Below are 16027 nucleotides of genomic sequence, written 5' to 3' on the forward strand. Positions count from 1 at the left end.
CGAGTGGGTCGAGCGGCGGCTCCGGCGGCGTGCGGCGACCCCGTTTGCGCTAGTGGGCGGGAAGGGGCGCCGTCGCACCGTCGGCATCGATCTGGAGATGGTTGGCACAGAGGGGCACCGCCGTCGTCGCTGGAGAGGGAGGGGGCATCGGAGGTGTCTCACGACGCAGTCGGCGGGGAGGGGCGCCAGCGCATCGATTTGTACTTCTGGAGCCGGTCGGCTTGGAGGGGCGTTGGCGGCGAGCACTGCCAAGGTCGAGGGCGACGACGTCATGGACCCCCGCGACGGCGGCGTCATGGCCTCTCCTATCCTCATGCCTCTTTTTCCTCCTCATTCCTTCTCTCATTCTTTCCCCTCTCCTTTCTACCACTGTGGCGGCGACGGCGGTAGCACAGAGAGGCTGTCGGGAGGAAGGATGGAGGGGGGCATACGGGCCACTCGACTCCCTCATGATGGAGGATCTCATCCCTGGCGGCGTCCGCCTCCCGGACCCCGACGACGGCGTTGAAGGTGACACTGCCCTTGGCGTCGACGGTGAGCGCGAGGATCTTCGAGCCGCCCTTCTCGTCGCGCTGGCCCATGCCGAGCGGGTACTGTGCAACGTGGTTCTTCGGGAAGGCCCCGCCGCCACCGAAGTCCTCCGGCCGCCGCTCGCTCTCGCCACCCGCCGCTAGCCAAAGCTAGGCTGCCGCTCGCTTCCGCCGCGCGCCACCGGTCGAAGGGAAGAAGGGGAGAGAAAGAGAGAGGAGGGAGATAGGGAGGAGGAAGAAGGAAGGAGGAGTGGGCCCCACATTCCTTTTTTGTGTGAATGACTAATGGGTCCCACATATATTTTTAATTTTAATGCCACGTAAGTGCCACGTCAACGCCACGTGTAACGAAGACTCGGTAAATATCGTCATGTAGGCGCCACGTCAGCAAAACCGCCCTCCAAAAACACCGAGGGAGTCAAATTACATTGGTTTTAGGAGTTTGAGGGTCGAGATATCCGGTTTTGTGGTTTAGGGCCATGAATTAGATTTCGCTCACATTTGAGGGGCTCAAGAGAAGCCGGCCCGTGGGGGCTGCGCTAAAAAAAAAAGAAAAAAAGAAACTGGAGCCGCCGAGAGAGCCGCGTCCGGTTGTCACCTGAGCAGTTGCGGCTCAGAAACCGAACTCCACCTCCCAGTCTCCCACGGGACCGTCTCCCACAATACGGGCACACACCCGCGCGCTTCTACGGGAGGGAATCGGCATAAAGCGAGGTCAATCATCATCCCAATCATCAATGCAGACCGCCGCGACCTCCACCTTCTTCGCGAACCCGCATGTGAAGCATTTGCCCGGACCTTTCCTCCGGCCGTCGCCTCATTACGGGGCCCTAGTCCACCTTCCCTCCTTCCGGAACAAGACACCGATCTCGATCGCCATGGCCGCGTCGCCGTCGCCGCCGCCGCCGCTGCAGGAGCTCACCATCACGCGGCCCGACGACTGGCACCTCCACCTCCGGGAAGGCGATGTCCTCGCGGCCGTGCTCCCCCACAGGTTGGTCTGATTGGTGTTGTGGGCTTGTGGCTTGTTTTCCTGGTGACGCACGCCTAGTGTTCGATGTAATGTCTCAGAGAGGTGGCCTGTCTGGTGACTGCTTGCGTGATCGTTTCGCGTGCTGTTTGGCAGCGCGATGCATTTTGGGAGGGCCATCGTGATGCCCAACCTGAAGCCACCGGTGACCACGACAGCGCGAGCTTTGGAGTACAGGGAGGAGATCCTCAGGGCGCTGCCGCCTGGGAGCAACTTTGTGCCGCTCATGACGCTCTACCTCACGGACAATACTAGCCCAGAGGAGATCAAGCTCGCAAGTACGAACTCTCACTAACACCGTTCTTTCATTAGCTACATTGCTACTGTAAGTTGAAGTGTCTATTTGTCGCGCTCAGTGCTTATGTACACTTGTGCAGTGATTTGGCAGTCGCATTTGTATCTCTTAGAAGCTAGAACAAACTTGACGTTCTTAAAATACTAGCCATCATGATTTAAAAGTGCCGTATTATAAATGTTGCCTTCTTATTTCCTCTCCCAGTCTATCGGTTGCAGAGTTTTGTATGTGATGTTTATGTTGCATATTGTTTCATATTGACATTAGAAAAGAGTGGCGTGGTTTTTGCTGTGAAGTTGTACCCTTCTGGAGCAACTACCAACTCCCAAGATGGTGTCACTGATATATTTGGGAAGTGCTTGCCTGTGCTTGAGGAAATGGCTAGGCAGGAGATGCCTTTGCTTGTAAGTATAGTTCTGATGCTCTTCTTTCAGCATATATTTTCCCCATTTGTTTTGAAGTTCTTATTCATGTCTCGATCCTTTCTCCTACTTTTACTTCGGAATGCTACTTTTACTTGCCTTTGTTCCTTGACAATGCCTAATTCACTGAAATGATGTTGCCTCTAATTAGTGACTTTCTTGCATTGTCAGCTGTATAGATAGTAAAATTGACCTTATGCCCTTGTTTTTTTCCTTAAGGTTCATGGAGAAGTCACAGATCAGCATGTTGATACCTTTGATCGTGAGAAGGTTTTCATTGAGAAAATATTGGCACCACTTGTACAAAGACTGCCACAGCTGAAAATTGTTATGGAACATATCACCACTATGGATGCGGTTAACTTCGTAGAATCATGCAAAGAAGGTGTGCACCACTACAATAGCATTATACTTCTGTGCATATCTATGGTTCTAAAATTTCATTTTCATCAGGTCATGTTGCTGCAACGGTGACTCCCCAACATCTTCTTCTCAACAGGAATGCGTTATTTCAGGGTGGCTTGCAGCCACACAACTATTGCTTACCAGTACTGAAAAGAGAAACTCATAGTATGTTCCAATTGTCCTACTCCCCTAACTCCTGCATGATCTAGTATTCACATATCTATAATGACACGCAATCGTATAGGCAAAACATAGAGGAAACTTGGCTGTACATGCACGTTAAGATTTCTTTGGTTCAATAAAATGACCTTTGACCCAGATGTTCCTTAAATGGTAATGAAAAAGTAGATCTATGACAACACTGTACTTGCATTGTGTATATATATGTCATGCCAAAAATATGTTTGTATTCCACTTTTCTGCTTTAGGGAGAACTTGGTATGCTAAACAATTTTGAATTGCCTATCTCAGGACAAGCAATTGTGTCTGCGGTAACAAGTGGGAGTAAACAATACTTTCTTGGTACTGACAGTGCTCCTCATGATAAACGGAGAAAAGAATGCTCCTGTGGTTGTGCAGGAATATATAGCGCTCCTGTGGCTCTTTCTCTTTATGCGAAAGTATTCGAACAGGTATCTCTCTTTCTCTCTCACGCTGATAAATAGGAAAGATTATATTTTAAGTTAAGAGACGTTCTGCTGTAGATCGGGGTTAGCTTGCAAGTCAGTTAGCTGTAAAGACAAAGTGTGTGAAGTACATCACAAAACCACGAATTTGTAGTGTAACTTGCAAATGATTATAATAGCCAAAATGCTGAGAAAACATTGTGGCTAATACGTTTGTTTGAAATATCTTGCATTTCAGGCCGGTGCTCTTGATAAGCTAGAAGCATTTACAAGCTTCAATGGCCCAGATTTTTATGGCCTTCCAAGGAACACTTCAAAGATTGTCCTTAGAAAGAGCGCCTGGAAAGTACCTGATACATACTCATATAGTTCAGGAGAGATCGTGCCTATGTTTACTGGCAACACCCTCGAATGGCTTCCATCCGATCAACTTGAAGAGTAAACAGAATAAATTTATGCTTGGGGTCGGGGGAGAACATTCCTGGAGTTATATTATCATGCCTTCCCCTGTCCCCAACTCTGTAAGAATCAATTTCAAACTTTTCCAGTCATCACTCATCAGCCTCCCCTTTTGGAATTCTCGAAGCAATATTGCTGAGAAGAACTTATTGAAAGCAAGTAAGCAATGAAGAAACTGCTTGTCATGCTGTTGTATACATTTGATTGAGTGCTAGAAGGGCACAGTGTAAACTTTATATTGGTGATTCAGACATCACAGAACCGATAATGATGAATAAATATCAATCTTGCAGTTAACCCTTATATCATTGCAAATGAATTTTACAGATACTTTATCACAAAATTTTCTGTTACATCTCATGGCATTTAGTAGTGTTCAATGTTGATTGCCATGTTTTTGGGACATGGATGGCCGGATGGATTATGAGTGCTTCTCAACTCTCCATCTGTCAGACAATCACCTTGTGTTCCGCCATCTATCATCAACATCCAAATCGTCGTCACCGAACTCATCGTGCAGCGAACGTAGCAAGGCTCTCCGCTCCGCGCCACCCACGATGCCTCGCTCCTCCATCTCCCTCACTACCCTTTCGGCGTCGTCCCTCCTCCCCGATCTCCACAGCTCCTCCACCACCGCCCTCCTCGTGACGTCGTCGACCACCCTTCCCGCCCGAGCCATGTCCCACATCACACGCTCCGCCTCCCCAGCCTCCCCTGCCATGGCCAGCGCACTGACGAACGCGTTGCACGCCGGCTCCGTAGGGGCCAGCCCCTTGGCCAGCATTTCATCGAACACCTCACGGGCGTTCCTCGTCCGGCCCTGCTCGCTCAGCCCGTGCACCAGGTAGCTGTACGTGAGGGCGTCCGGTTCGCAACCGTAGACGGGCCGCATCTGGTGGAACACGCGCAGCGCGTCGTTGAGGTGCAGCGACTGCGCGTAGCCCTTGACGAGCACGTTGAGCGCGCGCGTGTCCGGCGGGACACCCTCCTCCAGCATCTGCCGGAACAGAGCGGAGACGGTGTCCATGTACATGTAGTGCACCATGGTGTCGCCGCCGCCGCGGGACAAGAGCGCGGTGAAGAGCGCGTGGTAGGTGTCGGTGGAGGGGCGCGCGGCGGGGTCGGCGGAGGCGCGCATGAGGGTGTAGACGTGGAACGCCTTGCCGATCTTGCGGAACTGGCAGTAGAAGTAGAGCGCGGTGCGGAGGAAGGGCCCGGGGGACGGGAGAGAGGGGAGGAGGGAGAAGGCGAGGGCGCAGGTGCGGTCGAAATCGGCGTAGAGATCGGCGGCGGCGAGGCGCTTGATCGCGACGAGGAAGGGGCCCGGGTCAGGGCGGAAGGTGGGGAGACGAAGGGAGTGGGTGAGGACCGGAAGGAGTAGGCGGGCGTCGGAGAAGGAGGAGAGGGAGTAGGAGAGGAGAGGCGGGGTGAGACGGGACGGGAGGGTGGCGATGGCCGCGGAGACGGCTTCAGGGGAGGGCGGCGCAGGGTTCGGGGAGCGGCGGCTGCGGCGGAAGCGGTGCGGCGTGCGGCGGGAGGAGGTGGAGAAGGGGAGGCGGCCGGTGAGCAACGCGTCGGCCGGGGTGGCGCCCAAGAGGAGGCGGCGCAGGAGCGTGGTCATCGCGGCGGCGGCGGCGGGCGCATTTCGGCGCCGGTGCCCTTCGCCTTCTCAAAATCTGATGGAAATCCGCGCGCGAATCTTGAAGCAAATCTGACGGTTCGTGCCTCCTGAGTCTACTGCCACCAACGAACCGAACCCGGTTAAGCTCAAAGCCGACGCCCGCCGGGCAGAGGCAAAGGGGAGAACGAGCAGGCGACGACGGCGCCCAGCCCCATCGGTTCCTGGTAAGGATGGCCGCCGCCGTCTCGTTGGCGAGCCCTCTCCGGCGAGTCCTTCACGTCCCTTTCGCACGCCGCGCTATCCCCACATCGTACCACTTCTTCCCTAGCGGTAAGCCCCGTATCCACCGCTCGGTTCGATTCCGGTTAGGTCCGACGATTCTGACGCTTGGCTACCCATGGCTCGTTGTGGTGCAGGACGGTGTCACGCGGCTCTCTCCTTCGCCGCGGCAGCAGCAGGAGATTCGGCGGTTAAGGCGAGCTTGGATAGGAATGCAGCCGAGGAACTCAGGAGCATCCTGGATATGGTAGTTTGTTTTCCACCATTAAACCTCAATTATTAAGATCAACTTGTTGAGATTACTAGATTAGGTGGTTTATAGGAGTGCAATTTGTTGCTTATGGACGTTGTGTCTGATGAAATGCCTTCATGGTTAAATCATTCCCCCCCCCCCCCCCCCTCCCCCCACCCTGATAAACGATTTCACAAACAATTATGAGCTTCAGTTTATGTACTCCATCGAGTGAATTTTGCCACTATGAGCACATTGGTCTCAAGGAAATAAAGAAAATGCTTTGTGTTTTAGTTGTTTTGCTCTCGGCACATCAGACAGATTTTTTCTTTTTTTTTTATGGCAGATCAATATATTGACCCGGCTTTAGAAAAAAGCCCAAGAACAATAACAGAGTCTTATACAAGAACTGGAAAATAAAAGAAACACAAAAAGATAGCTGGGGAAACCAGTTTTCCAGAGACAAAAGGAACGTACTCCCAACCTAACCACACCCTTACAGAAAAAACTGAAACTCAGGCTAAAGCTATTCTATAGCGATGCAGGTAGCACATGAGGCCTGACTTGATTCAGTTTTATCCTGATTGCTTCACACCATCCTCCCAGCAGCTCCTGGTCTTCCTCCTTTAGCAAAATGCGCCACTTCTGTATGAAAGAGAGCGATTTATAAACCACATAAAGGGGAGACTTGACAAGAATATTTTCAAACACCCAGTCGTTTCTAATGATCCAAATAGCCCAACAAACCCCCCCAATTAAAGAGATCCAAGGTTTAAACTTTTTCCTATCTTTGAGCAGACTCATACACTCCCATAGATTATTAGGTAAAGAAACCAGATTCAAAGCATCCCTAATAACACACCAGCCAAAAACAGCTAAGGGACATTTAAACAAGATATGATTAGTAGTTTGCCACATCAGACAGATTCACTCACTATTGTTTTGCTGATTGCAAACATAACCTTTCAACAACATTGAACTAGTTTGCTTTTGTAACTAACCACAAAATAAGAATGTTTCAAGTTGTAAGTGCAGTATTTCATGTTGATATGGTGCCTTGAACTTCATGAATTTATGATGGTATCCAACTTATGCAGGCACAAAGGGCTTCCCAACGGAGAGATGTTTTCCACACCAATTTTCTTACTCCACCTATAGTGAAGGAGTGTATGCTGGCAATTGAGAAGTTAGCAGACATCAAAGCGGTAGCACAGGGGGGCTACCCACAGGTGAATTTGAGTAACATCAAAGGAAATTGTTTTATTAGCTTCCATTACCTAATCTGTCCCACTCTCACCTGTTCATTTATCTAGGCTGAGCGATGCCGAGTTTCAGTTGGACATCCGGACTGTATGACAAGCAACCCAGATGTAGTTGCTGCTTTGAGGTTCTCTCAAATTTGCACTATAAGCAGTTCCATCTTTTATATAAGCTAACTTTGAGGCCTTCTCAGCATCTCAGGGAATTTCAGATTGGAATCCTGTTCTCATGGTGACTTTCTTGGTGCAATTCTTGGGACAGGAATAACAAGGGATAAAGTTGGAGATATACTTTTGCAGGTGCACATGCCTTCCCAATCGCTTAATTTCTGGATTGTGTTGTGAACTTTGACTTTTGTCCGTCTGAGGTGCCTCTTTGTGATCTTTTTTTTTTGTCAGGGAGAGAGAGGTGCTCAGGTCCTTGTTGATCCTGAACTTGTTGACTATCTGACTTCCACACTTGAAAAGGTGAGTTTATATATGTTATATAATTTCTTACCTATATATGACACAGAACTACAGAAGTTATAACATTATCTTACCCCACATGTTTTCACTTATGTTGATTACATGCTATGCAGACAACAGAAGCTCTGAAGCTACTGTGTTTTTTATTATTTTTTTTACTCATAGCACATTTAAAATAGCAGCACATGTTCCAATATTTTTGTGGTTATTTGCATCGTAGAATAACTCTCTAGATTAGTTACATGTTAGTCTTGTATTGATCTAACTCTGCCCATGAACTTTGACTGCTGTATTTTGTTGTTATTTCAAACCCTTGCAAATGCAGCTTACTCTGAATTGTGTTTGATTCAACAGGTGGGGAAAGTTGGAGTTTCATGCACACAGATTCCTTTGCTTGCTCTAGAATATGAACCACCAAGGTTTGCTTGACATCTGATCTCATCTCAAAGTTGGCTCATTTTTATTTATTTTTGGATAAATGCCTGGACAAAGATACTCAACACTTAAAAGTACCTTTGAACCGCAGGACCAAGTCATTTAAAACTGTAGAATCATCACTCAGGGTTGATGCCCTGGGTAGTGCAGGATTTAAAATCTCACGTACAAAGCTTGCTAGCTTGATCAGGTAAGATTTGTGAGCTATCCATCTTCTTAGGTTCATTAAAACATCTCTTTATCTTAACATCAGTGGTTTACTGTGGGTTATCTTCCCTTCTACCTTGGATGGTGCCATCCACGCATTATTTTGTTTAATTACTGCTCATAAAGCAATTGATATATGTATCCAAATCTCTCTTTTGTTTGTCCAGTGCTGGGGATGTCCGTGTGAATTGGTCACCAGTTTCGAAAAATGGAGTGACTCTCAAGGCTGGGGACGTTGTTTCTGTCAGTGGGATGGGGAGATTAAAGGTAAAAAATTATATGCAATCACCACATTAATAGACGACTTCTAGGATAAATTTTGATGTTGCAATTGGCGCGTAAGGTATTCCACGAATGGGGTTAAGGGAAAAGGGGCATTCAGGTGTTTGCCACTCCAAAGAATGACGTTCAAGAATTCCCATTCCATGCGCCATTGGCATGTAGGTCTTGGGCCACATGCCTGTGACACAGGGCATGTCCTTTTTTCTGAAATGGAACTTTTGGAGTGTTATATATATTTATTACTTCCTTACAAAAATATATTGGTGCTTGGATCTAAATCACTACGTCAATTAAGTTGGATACCATTCTGCTTTTGCTTTGTATTGTTTCAACCTGAGAATACATCCAAAACTATAAGATTTTGTATTGTTGTGAAACTATGAGCTCAAAAGTTTCAAATTATAAAGCCACAGCCTTTACTGTGTACTGATGTTGTGATGTTCATGGCGTCGTCTTCTTTTTTGTTCATGCTGAGCAATTGTCATAACGGCTTCATTGTTGTAGACTGTCCTATAGGCTGCATATTACTTTAGACTAATGTTGCAAGAACTATGTGGATCAGACCTCCAGATGTACATCGATAAAGTAAATGCTTTGCTTTGCTGAAAATAGGATTTTATGAATCAAGGATTATGTGTTAATTTGCAAATACATAATATGAGGGAATATAACATGCTATGGAAGATGTTTGAATGCTACTAGATGTATATTTCTTTTTAAAAAGTTATGAATTCCCTATTCACTTGAATCTATATCAACCAGTTCTATGCTTGACTTGTTTAAATTATTTATTATTTATCTCTAGATTGGGGAAATCGTGACTACGAGGAAAGGAAAGTACGCAGTTGAGCTGATTCGATATTTGTAGGTTTGCAAGGGATAAATGGATCTCTCAAGATTACTGACTCAAATGAACGGTATGGATTATTAAATAGCAAAAATGTCACAATTACTATATTTTTCATATTCACTAAGTTACTACTTCAGCTTTGAATAGGATTTTTTTTTCTCGGAGGTCCACTTATATAGCTCATTGGTATAGATCCAGACTTTCACATAAGAAGCTCACAGGTTGCTTCTAGTATTTAATGTGGTCATATTATCACCCATTCATCATTGAGAAGTAGAAAAGAGCTTACTCTATATTATTGAAATAGTATTTTTGTTGTTGTTGTTGTTGTGTATGCTTAAATTTGTACTACAGATTTGCACTCGTCTATAATTTCTCATATATTTTGATGAGGGAGTTTTTTTCATATGGGTCTATTATTATGCAGGACTCAAATCCTTTTTTAACTGCAACTTCCGTGAGGACTTGTTCTGCTCTGAGACCAAAAAACAAGGTTTGTGTTTTAAAACCAAAAGGAGTTTCGCAAATTCATTACCTAACTTTGCCTACTGCATAACGTAGCCTATTCTATATTCATATGATCAAGTGCTACCATGGCCAACCATGAAACATGTGACTTCGATTATGACAAGATGGAGGCAAGCTGTTTATTGGGAAAACTGATGACGACTAGTCATATATTCAGCGCCCTTTTAATGCTAAAAAGCTTGACAAATGACAACGGCTATTCTTTGTATCACAAAACTATCACAATTCACAAGATTCAGTTTTTCAAGTTGCAAATTGGTGCAGGAGTCTTGTTCTCTTATAGATTGTAGTTGCATATGATTTGGACATCACTGGACTTTTGGAATAGGAGTAAGAAAAAGATCGATGGTGACAATGGTCATGAAGGCTTAACTGCCAAAAAGTTATAACAATAGCATCTTACAGAATACTTATACAATTGAAATGGTATCACACCAAAATCCAAGGGCTATAGTTTCATTTTATTACGATGCGAATTATTACATCTGATGCAATCATGCTGGATATGGGGGCTAAGGATGCCATTTGAGTCTTTGAATGTGTTGTCTCTGTTCTGACTCTTCAGTCTTCAGCATGTCCTTAAGAACACTATATTTCTTCTATTTATGTATTTTCTCACTGAGATATCAAGTCTGATCTATTAAGATACTGCTAGTACCATATTAAAAGCAGGACATCACATGCCTGTTCTTTGAGTGTGGTGTAACTGTATCTAACCTTTTGGACCTTAAATGTAACTTGACAGCTTGTGACGAGGAGCTCTTTTAGAGTTTTTTTTTTAACACTGAGTTCTTTTAGAGCTAGAAGAGAGAGAAAGAGACAAGAATTTGTTTTAGGCACACCAATTAATTGACCAGGAACTATAGCTACAGCTACCTTGCCGTTTTCTGAAGGAGATGCCAAAAGCTTACTAACTCAGTCACATGTTCCCGTGGCTTGGAGATTCTTTTTCAAATATTGATACATTTCTGTTTTATAGCGGACTAGAGATGCCCAACAACGTTTGCTAACCTCGTGAATTCATCAAAAAGAAGGTTGAAACTACGAAGCTATTGATAGTCATCTAGTTCCCCTATCTGAATGGTAGTCCATTTTGCAATCCCTTCGCTTTTGGATGATACGTGTCTAGGCATTTGCTGTTATTGACCAAATGGGGTTTATCATGATGGTTTGGTTGTTTAGATGTCTGGGACTGTTCAAGAGATAGAGGAACATTTGGTACGGTGACTTAAAAGCGAACTGTTAGTGAGTTTTGCGGTGAAATGTTGTTAGTGGGTTGAATGAGTACGTGGAACAGGTGTAAGTGTGAGCTACCCTTTCCAAAGCAGAATCATCCTAATTTGGACCCTTTCACCACAAGTCTGCTCTGAGCCGGCGTGGTGCTGTGCTTTCTGGCATGAAGATAACCTTGATTAGTCTCTAGTCTATGCAATGCCAAGTCTCAGTTTGCTAGCTCCAGGCTGTGGTTTTTTTTTTTTAATCAAGTTCTTGTTTCTTTACCAATCCATCTCGTTGAAAAATAGCAGCTCCTTCAGAAAGATGTTCATTCCGGATGTGCCATTTGCACGACAGGATTAGTTGCGACAAAATTGACTCCGGCTCTAAAATATGGGTAAAGCTTCCTTGGATTCTACGCTCACCATACTTAAAACACACACAAACCCAATGGTTGCCTTTAGCCTGTCCTAAGCCAACAGCAAACTCGCATTGCCTCCTTGTTCGCCAACGAAGACTTGACCTGCTCGGAGGATTCGAGACTATTTTACGTAGCCATGAAAGGACGTGCCATCCTTTGGATGGCATAATGTTAAAAGTAAATAATACTGCTAAAAATAACGTGGTCATTGTAGGTTTTTTTCATGCTTTGCCATCTGATCTAACCGAGAAGTTACACCACATGTTTGTGTACATTTTTGTGGTATTGTGGTGGTGATGTTCTGTTTGTGACGTTTGCGTTTGAACCGAAAATTTCCAGGCCAAAATAAGAGTCAACTTAACACCACTCGATGACCTCAAGGTGCAGCTAGCAAGAGAGCTCTCCCTCACACGTTTCAGCCTCCCATTTGCCCTACGTTACTTAAGTTCGAACCTATCACTACCGCCATAGATACTCGCGGACACGGACACGATTAGAATCAATAGCATATGCATGCCAACAAGAGAGCAAGCTGGGGCTCGTTGCTGCGGCTAAAAATTTTAAGATCAGGAAGATCTATATATAATACCTTTTTTAAAAAGAAAAATAAGTATAGACATAGACGTTCATACTCACGAGCATCCTACTTCAAGAGAATGGGCCGGCTTATCTTAAGATTGGTAAAGTCACCACAGGCATAGGTGTAGCCATAAATACACATATTTTTGAGATTGATAAAGTTACCATTGATGTCTCATTGTCGACTATTGGTGTAAATGTTAGCATCCGTGTCAACCTTAAGATTTAAATTGGGTAGGTTTCACCTACAAGTTCAGTCGAAACCTAATAAAATACTTCCTTCGTTTCAGGTTATAAGACGTTTGGACTTTGGTCAAAGTCAAACTGCTCCAAGTTTATAGAAAATAATAATAATAATAATAATAATAATAATATTTTTAACTCAACACAAATTTATTATGAAAATATATTCAATTATTGATTTAATGAAACTAATTTGGTATTATAAATATTACTATATTTGTGCATAAACTTAGTTAAATTTGAAATAGTTTGACTTTGACCAAAGTCAAAACATGTTATGACCTGACACGGAGGGAGTAGAATATTATATTCCCTACAACCTTTTTAGATAACATTCCCTGTATTCCGGATGTATTCCCCGGATATATATGGTTTTGCTAGAAAATATAACGCAGACAATGCCGACACACCGGCACAACACAAATCATCCGATCCGTTCCAGCGCAGCGCGGGCTTAACCAGGACGTTTGGAGCCACGCATCCCGGAATCCACGCGCTGGCGTGCGATCGATCTGACCAAGCGAGCGTGTTAGTCTAAGCGTGCCAGGCCGTGCCGTGTGCCTCCATCCCGCGCGCGCTAGCAAAATCCACAATCCACACAAGCGAGCGCCGTGCGACCCGGGTTTTCGGTCGGTCGCATTGGCTGCTTGCTGTCGATCGATCGGAAGGCAGCGAGATGTCGCGCGCGGTCACAACTCTTTCGTTAGGGTTGGGTGCAGAAGCGCTTTGTCTCGGAATGCATAGTTTGGCCTTTGCTCACATCTGAAACGGCGCCTAGGAGTGTGTTTCTACACACGGAAGTACGAGCCAACGAAGTGTTCTTGTAATTTTCTTCCCTTTCCCCTTTCACCTTTTCTCTCTCACTCTCTGTATACTCTCTCCGTCCTATAATATAAGAACTTTGAGTTTTTACTTGCATTGTTTGACCAATCATCTTATTAAAAAAATTAAAATTATTATTTATTTTTTTGACTTACTTTATTATCCAAAATACTTTAAGCATAATTTTTCGTTTTTTATATTTACACAAATTTTTTAAATAAGACGAGTGGTCAAACAGTGTAAGCAAAAACTCAAAATCCCTTATATTATAGGACGGATGGAGTAATTTTTTTAAATACTCCATGTCGTTTGCTAGTACTACTTCTATATTTAACCGTTGATGTAAATTATACTTCCTCCATTCTAAAATATAAGGCACAACCATCCTTAACCCAAAGACCAATAAATAATTATTATCATCTTGAAGTTTCGATCATCCTAGTAAATATAATTCATGCATCCAATAGAACTAGATAACATGAGAGTGGAGGATTTAATAGAGAAGATGTCATAGTTAATTGTATACTTGTATGCATGTCTTATATTACGAAACATGTGAGAAAAATGGTTGTGTTATTAGGGAATGGAGGGAGTACATGTTACTCACGCATGCACCCATGCAAGTCTGATCTGATATTTTGCACGGGGACGGTCTATTTCGAACAGATAAAAAGGGGACCCTCACATGCATTTTCTTCTACTTCACATTTTCTGCTACACGCTCTCCTTTATGGCATGCTTAACCCGGAGAAATAAACTCCATCTAAGACGTAAGTACGTTACGTTGCACCTGTTGAGTTGACTTAACCACTCAAAATTAATTCCGGGAGGACAATTTTTTCTCTCGCGGTCTAATTTTCGTGAAGACTATTTTGGGGGGGTGGGGGGGGGGGGGGGGTCTATGGCCACCTCTCGTCTAAAAGGGAAAGAAAAGACTCCGCGACCCCTTCTCCATCCATCGTGTGACCCACGCCTCCCCTCTCCGTTCAAAGGCAAACCCATTTGCTAGTGTATTAAGCCGCTCTTTCCTTTACTTCCTGTGAACAACTAGCTTAATTTGCGGTTGATTAATCGCATGGCCAGTGTGAACTGGCTGACCCGCCGGAAGAACTAAACAAGCAGATCAGAGCAAGTATAACAGTAGGCTATAAGCTGGCTAAATACTGAGGTGGAGGAGAAAAGAGAGGAGAGAGAGAAGAAGCGGGCTGTAAATACAGACGTCTTAGACACAAGAACCAAGAAACTCTGTGAGAGAGACGAGTGGGTCATATATTAATTGTAAAGAGCTAACTATTACTCACTCCATCCACAAAAGTTGCACATATTACTTTTGACACCAAGATCAGAAAGAAATTAAATCACCTTGAATGTTACAAAATCAAGGAGTGAATACAAGCATGCAACCAATAAACATTTAGATGACTCCTTAGGTTCTAATAAAACATTTAATTTATCTCTTTATTTAAGTTTTGAATGTATAAAAACTACAAGGAGAAACAACTTATTTGGAAAAACTAAAATGTGTAATATGTGTAACTTTTGTGGATTTTTTTTTAGATAATAGAATAAAACAACGACAAATAATCTTATAGCCAACAGATCGATTATATTATTAGCCTCGCTCTCAGTATGCTTTACGGACTTGATGACACCACATGGCGCCCCAGCTTAACTAGTCCTGAGCCCTGAATTTAATTGTCGCCCCCATGCATCATGCATCATCACATGAGAGTAACTAATGGTCCTGATTAGTTTATGAACAGTAACATGTGAGGAGAAAAGATGCATGGCCCTCGCATCCATCCGATCGGCCACTAATTAAACAAGCACTGGATCCCCCAACTACGTACAGCTACTGCACGCTGCGCGACGATCCACCGGTGCAGACAAGTCAAACAAGGTCGAGCTAATCTAGCTACCGGTGCATGCACCAGGCCGGCATATGCAGCTTAACTGCGAAAACTTAATTCGGTTGCTCTCGGTCGGGTTTGACTTACCAGTCCCCTTCTCCTTTCCCCCTTTGAAATACTGTGTCCCTCCTCTGTTTTTTCTTCTTTTTTTTTTACTGATGAAGTAAAGGATGACATGTGTCGCGTCTCTGATAGCTCCCGTTCCATAATGCATATGGCGTATACTGTGCTCGGGGTGCATACTGCATAGTGCATATGCAATTTCTGGCGAACCATAGCATCACAAATTTCCGTGTTCCGTCGGCCAAAACAAATGCCGTGTGCATACGTGCAGGCCAAAATGTGTAAGTTTTATGTTCGTTCTTTTCTTTTCTGATTAACATACAAATTCTATGTTGATTATCACAAACACACTCTCTACATAAAACTATTTAAAATACATTTTTTAAGTTTATAATAATTAAAACTCGATCAATCATACGAAGTACTGTACCAGTTTTCTGGCAAACCCTATCATGGGACACATGTACAATCACCTCGATCAACGGGGGGTGACAGCCAGTTTTAACCGCGCGCGCGCGGCGACGAGGAACGAGACGAGGACATGTTAACCGACCATGCAAACACGCAAATGCAATGCATTTCCCCCGATCGACGATGGCCCCCGCCACATGCGCGCGCACGCGTGTGACGGCTCGGTGGCCGCTGGAAGTCGGAAGCGGGAGAGATGCGCGCGTGGGTGCGTGGTGCGGGCGGATTCGCCGGGGCGCCGGGCCTGGATGGATGCAGCTGCTTCGGCTTGCCGCTGACAACTGGTCTCTACTGTCCACCCATGCAAGTGGCCACCCACAAACGCAAGTCTTCCTGCTGGTGCCTCTGGCTCTACAGCGATTTTTTACAGGTCTTTGG

At 44.9% G+C, this 16027-nt stretch overlaps 3 protein-coding genes across 3 annotated transcripts; 2 read left to right on the forward strand and 1 right to left on the reverse strand.

The window, feature by feature from the left end:
- The first annotated feature begins 301 nt into the window (after nt 1-301).
- Nucleotides 302-4064, forward strand: LOC127780532 (dihydroorotase, mitochondrial). The gene is made up of 7 exons (XM_052307453.1): nt 302-1524; nt 1657-1838; nt 2123-2259; nt 2497-2662; nt 2731-2847; nt 3154-3314; nt 3547-4064. The coding sequence occupies exons 1-7, from the start codon at nt 1268-1270 to the stop codon at nt 3748-3750; spliced, it is 1224 nt and encodes a 407-aa protein (XP_052163413.1). The 5' UTR covers nt 302-1267; the 3' UTR covers nt 3751-4064.
- A 35-nt stretch (nt 4065-4099) lies between these two features.
- Nucleotides 4100-5388, reverse strand: LOC127780542 (pentatricopeptide repeat-containing protein At2g27800, mitochondrial-like). The gene has a single exon (XM_052307464.1). It carries the CDS (start codon nt 5386-5388, stop codon nt 4225-4227), a length of 1164 nt encoding a protein of 387 aa, XP_052163424.1. The 3' UTR covers nt 4100-4224.
- A 106-nt stretch (nt 5389-5494) lies between these two features.
- LOC127780553 (uncharacterized) lies at nt 5495-9461 on the forward strand. The gene is made up of 10 exons (XM_052307474.1): nt 5495-5718; nt 5805-5914; nt 6997-7128; nt 7213-7286; nt 7353-7458; nt 7558-7626; nt 7981-8045; nt 8153-8251; nt 8436-8535; nt 9356-9461. Exons 1-10 carry the CDS (start codon nt 5619-5621, stop codon nt 9416-9418), a joined length of 918 nt encoding a protein of 305 aa, XP_052163434.1. The 5' UTR covers nt 5495-5618; the 3' UTR covers nt 9419-9461.
- The last annotated feature ends 6566 nt before the right edge of the window (nt 9462-16027 follow it).

Source organism: Oryza glaberrima, chromosome 1 (genome assembly GCF_000147395.1).
Source record: "Oryza glaberrima chromosome 1, OglaRS2, whole genome shotgun sequence".
Lineage (NCBI taxonomy): Eukaryota > Viridiplantae > Streptophyta > Magnoliopsida > Poales > Poaceae > Oryza > Oryza glaberrima.

Excerpts from the sequence above, each read along its gene's own strand:
- LOC127780532 (XM_052307453.1), top strand. The coding sequence starts at position 1,268 with ATGCAGACCGCCGCGACCTCCACCTTCTTCGCGAACCCGCATGTGAAG. Across the intron at positions 2,848-3,153 it reads ACTGAAAAGAGAAACTCATA|GACAAGCAATTGTGTCTGCG; the intron begins GTATGTTCCAAT and ends TGCCTATCTCAG. Across the intron at positions 3,315-3,546 it reads ATGCGAAAGTATTCGAACAG|GCCGGTGCTCTTGATAAGCT; the intron begins GTATCTCTCTTT and ends CTTGCATTTCAG.
- LOC127780542 (XM_052307464.1), bottom strand. The coding sequence starts at position 5,388 with ATGACCACGCTCCTGCGCCGCCTCCTCTTGGGCGCCACCCCGGCCGAC.
- LOC127780553 (XM_052307474.1), top strand. The coding sequence starts at position 5,619 with ATGGCCGCCGCCGTCTCGTTGGCGAGCCCTCTCCGGCGAGTCCTTCAC. Across the intron at positions 5,719-5,804 it reads GTACCACTTCTTCCCTAGCG|GACGGTGTCACGCGGCTCTC; the intron begins GTAAGCCCCGTA and ends GTTGTGGTGCAG. Across the intron at positions 7,129-7,212 it reads CACAGGGGGGCTACCCACAG|GCTGAGCGATGCCGAGTTTC; the intron begins GTGAATTTGAGT and ends TCATTTATCTAG.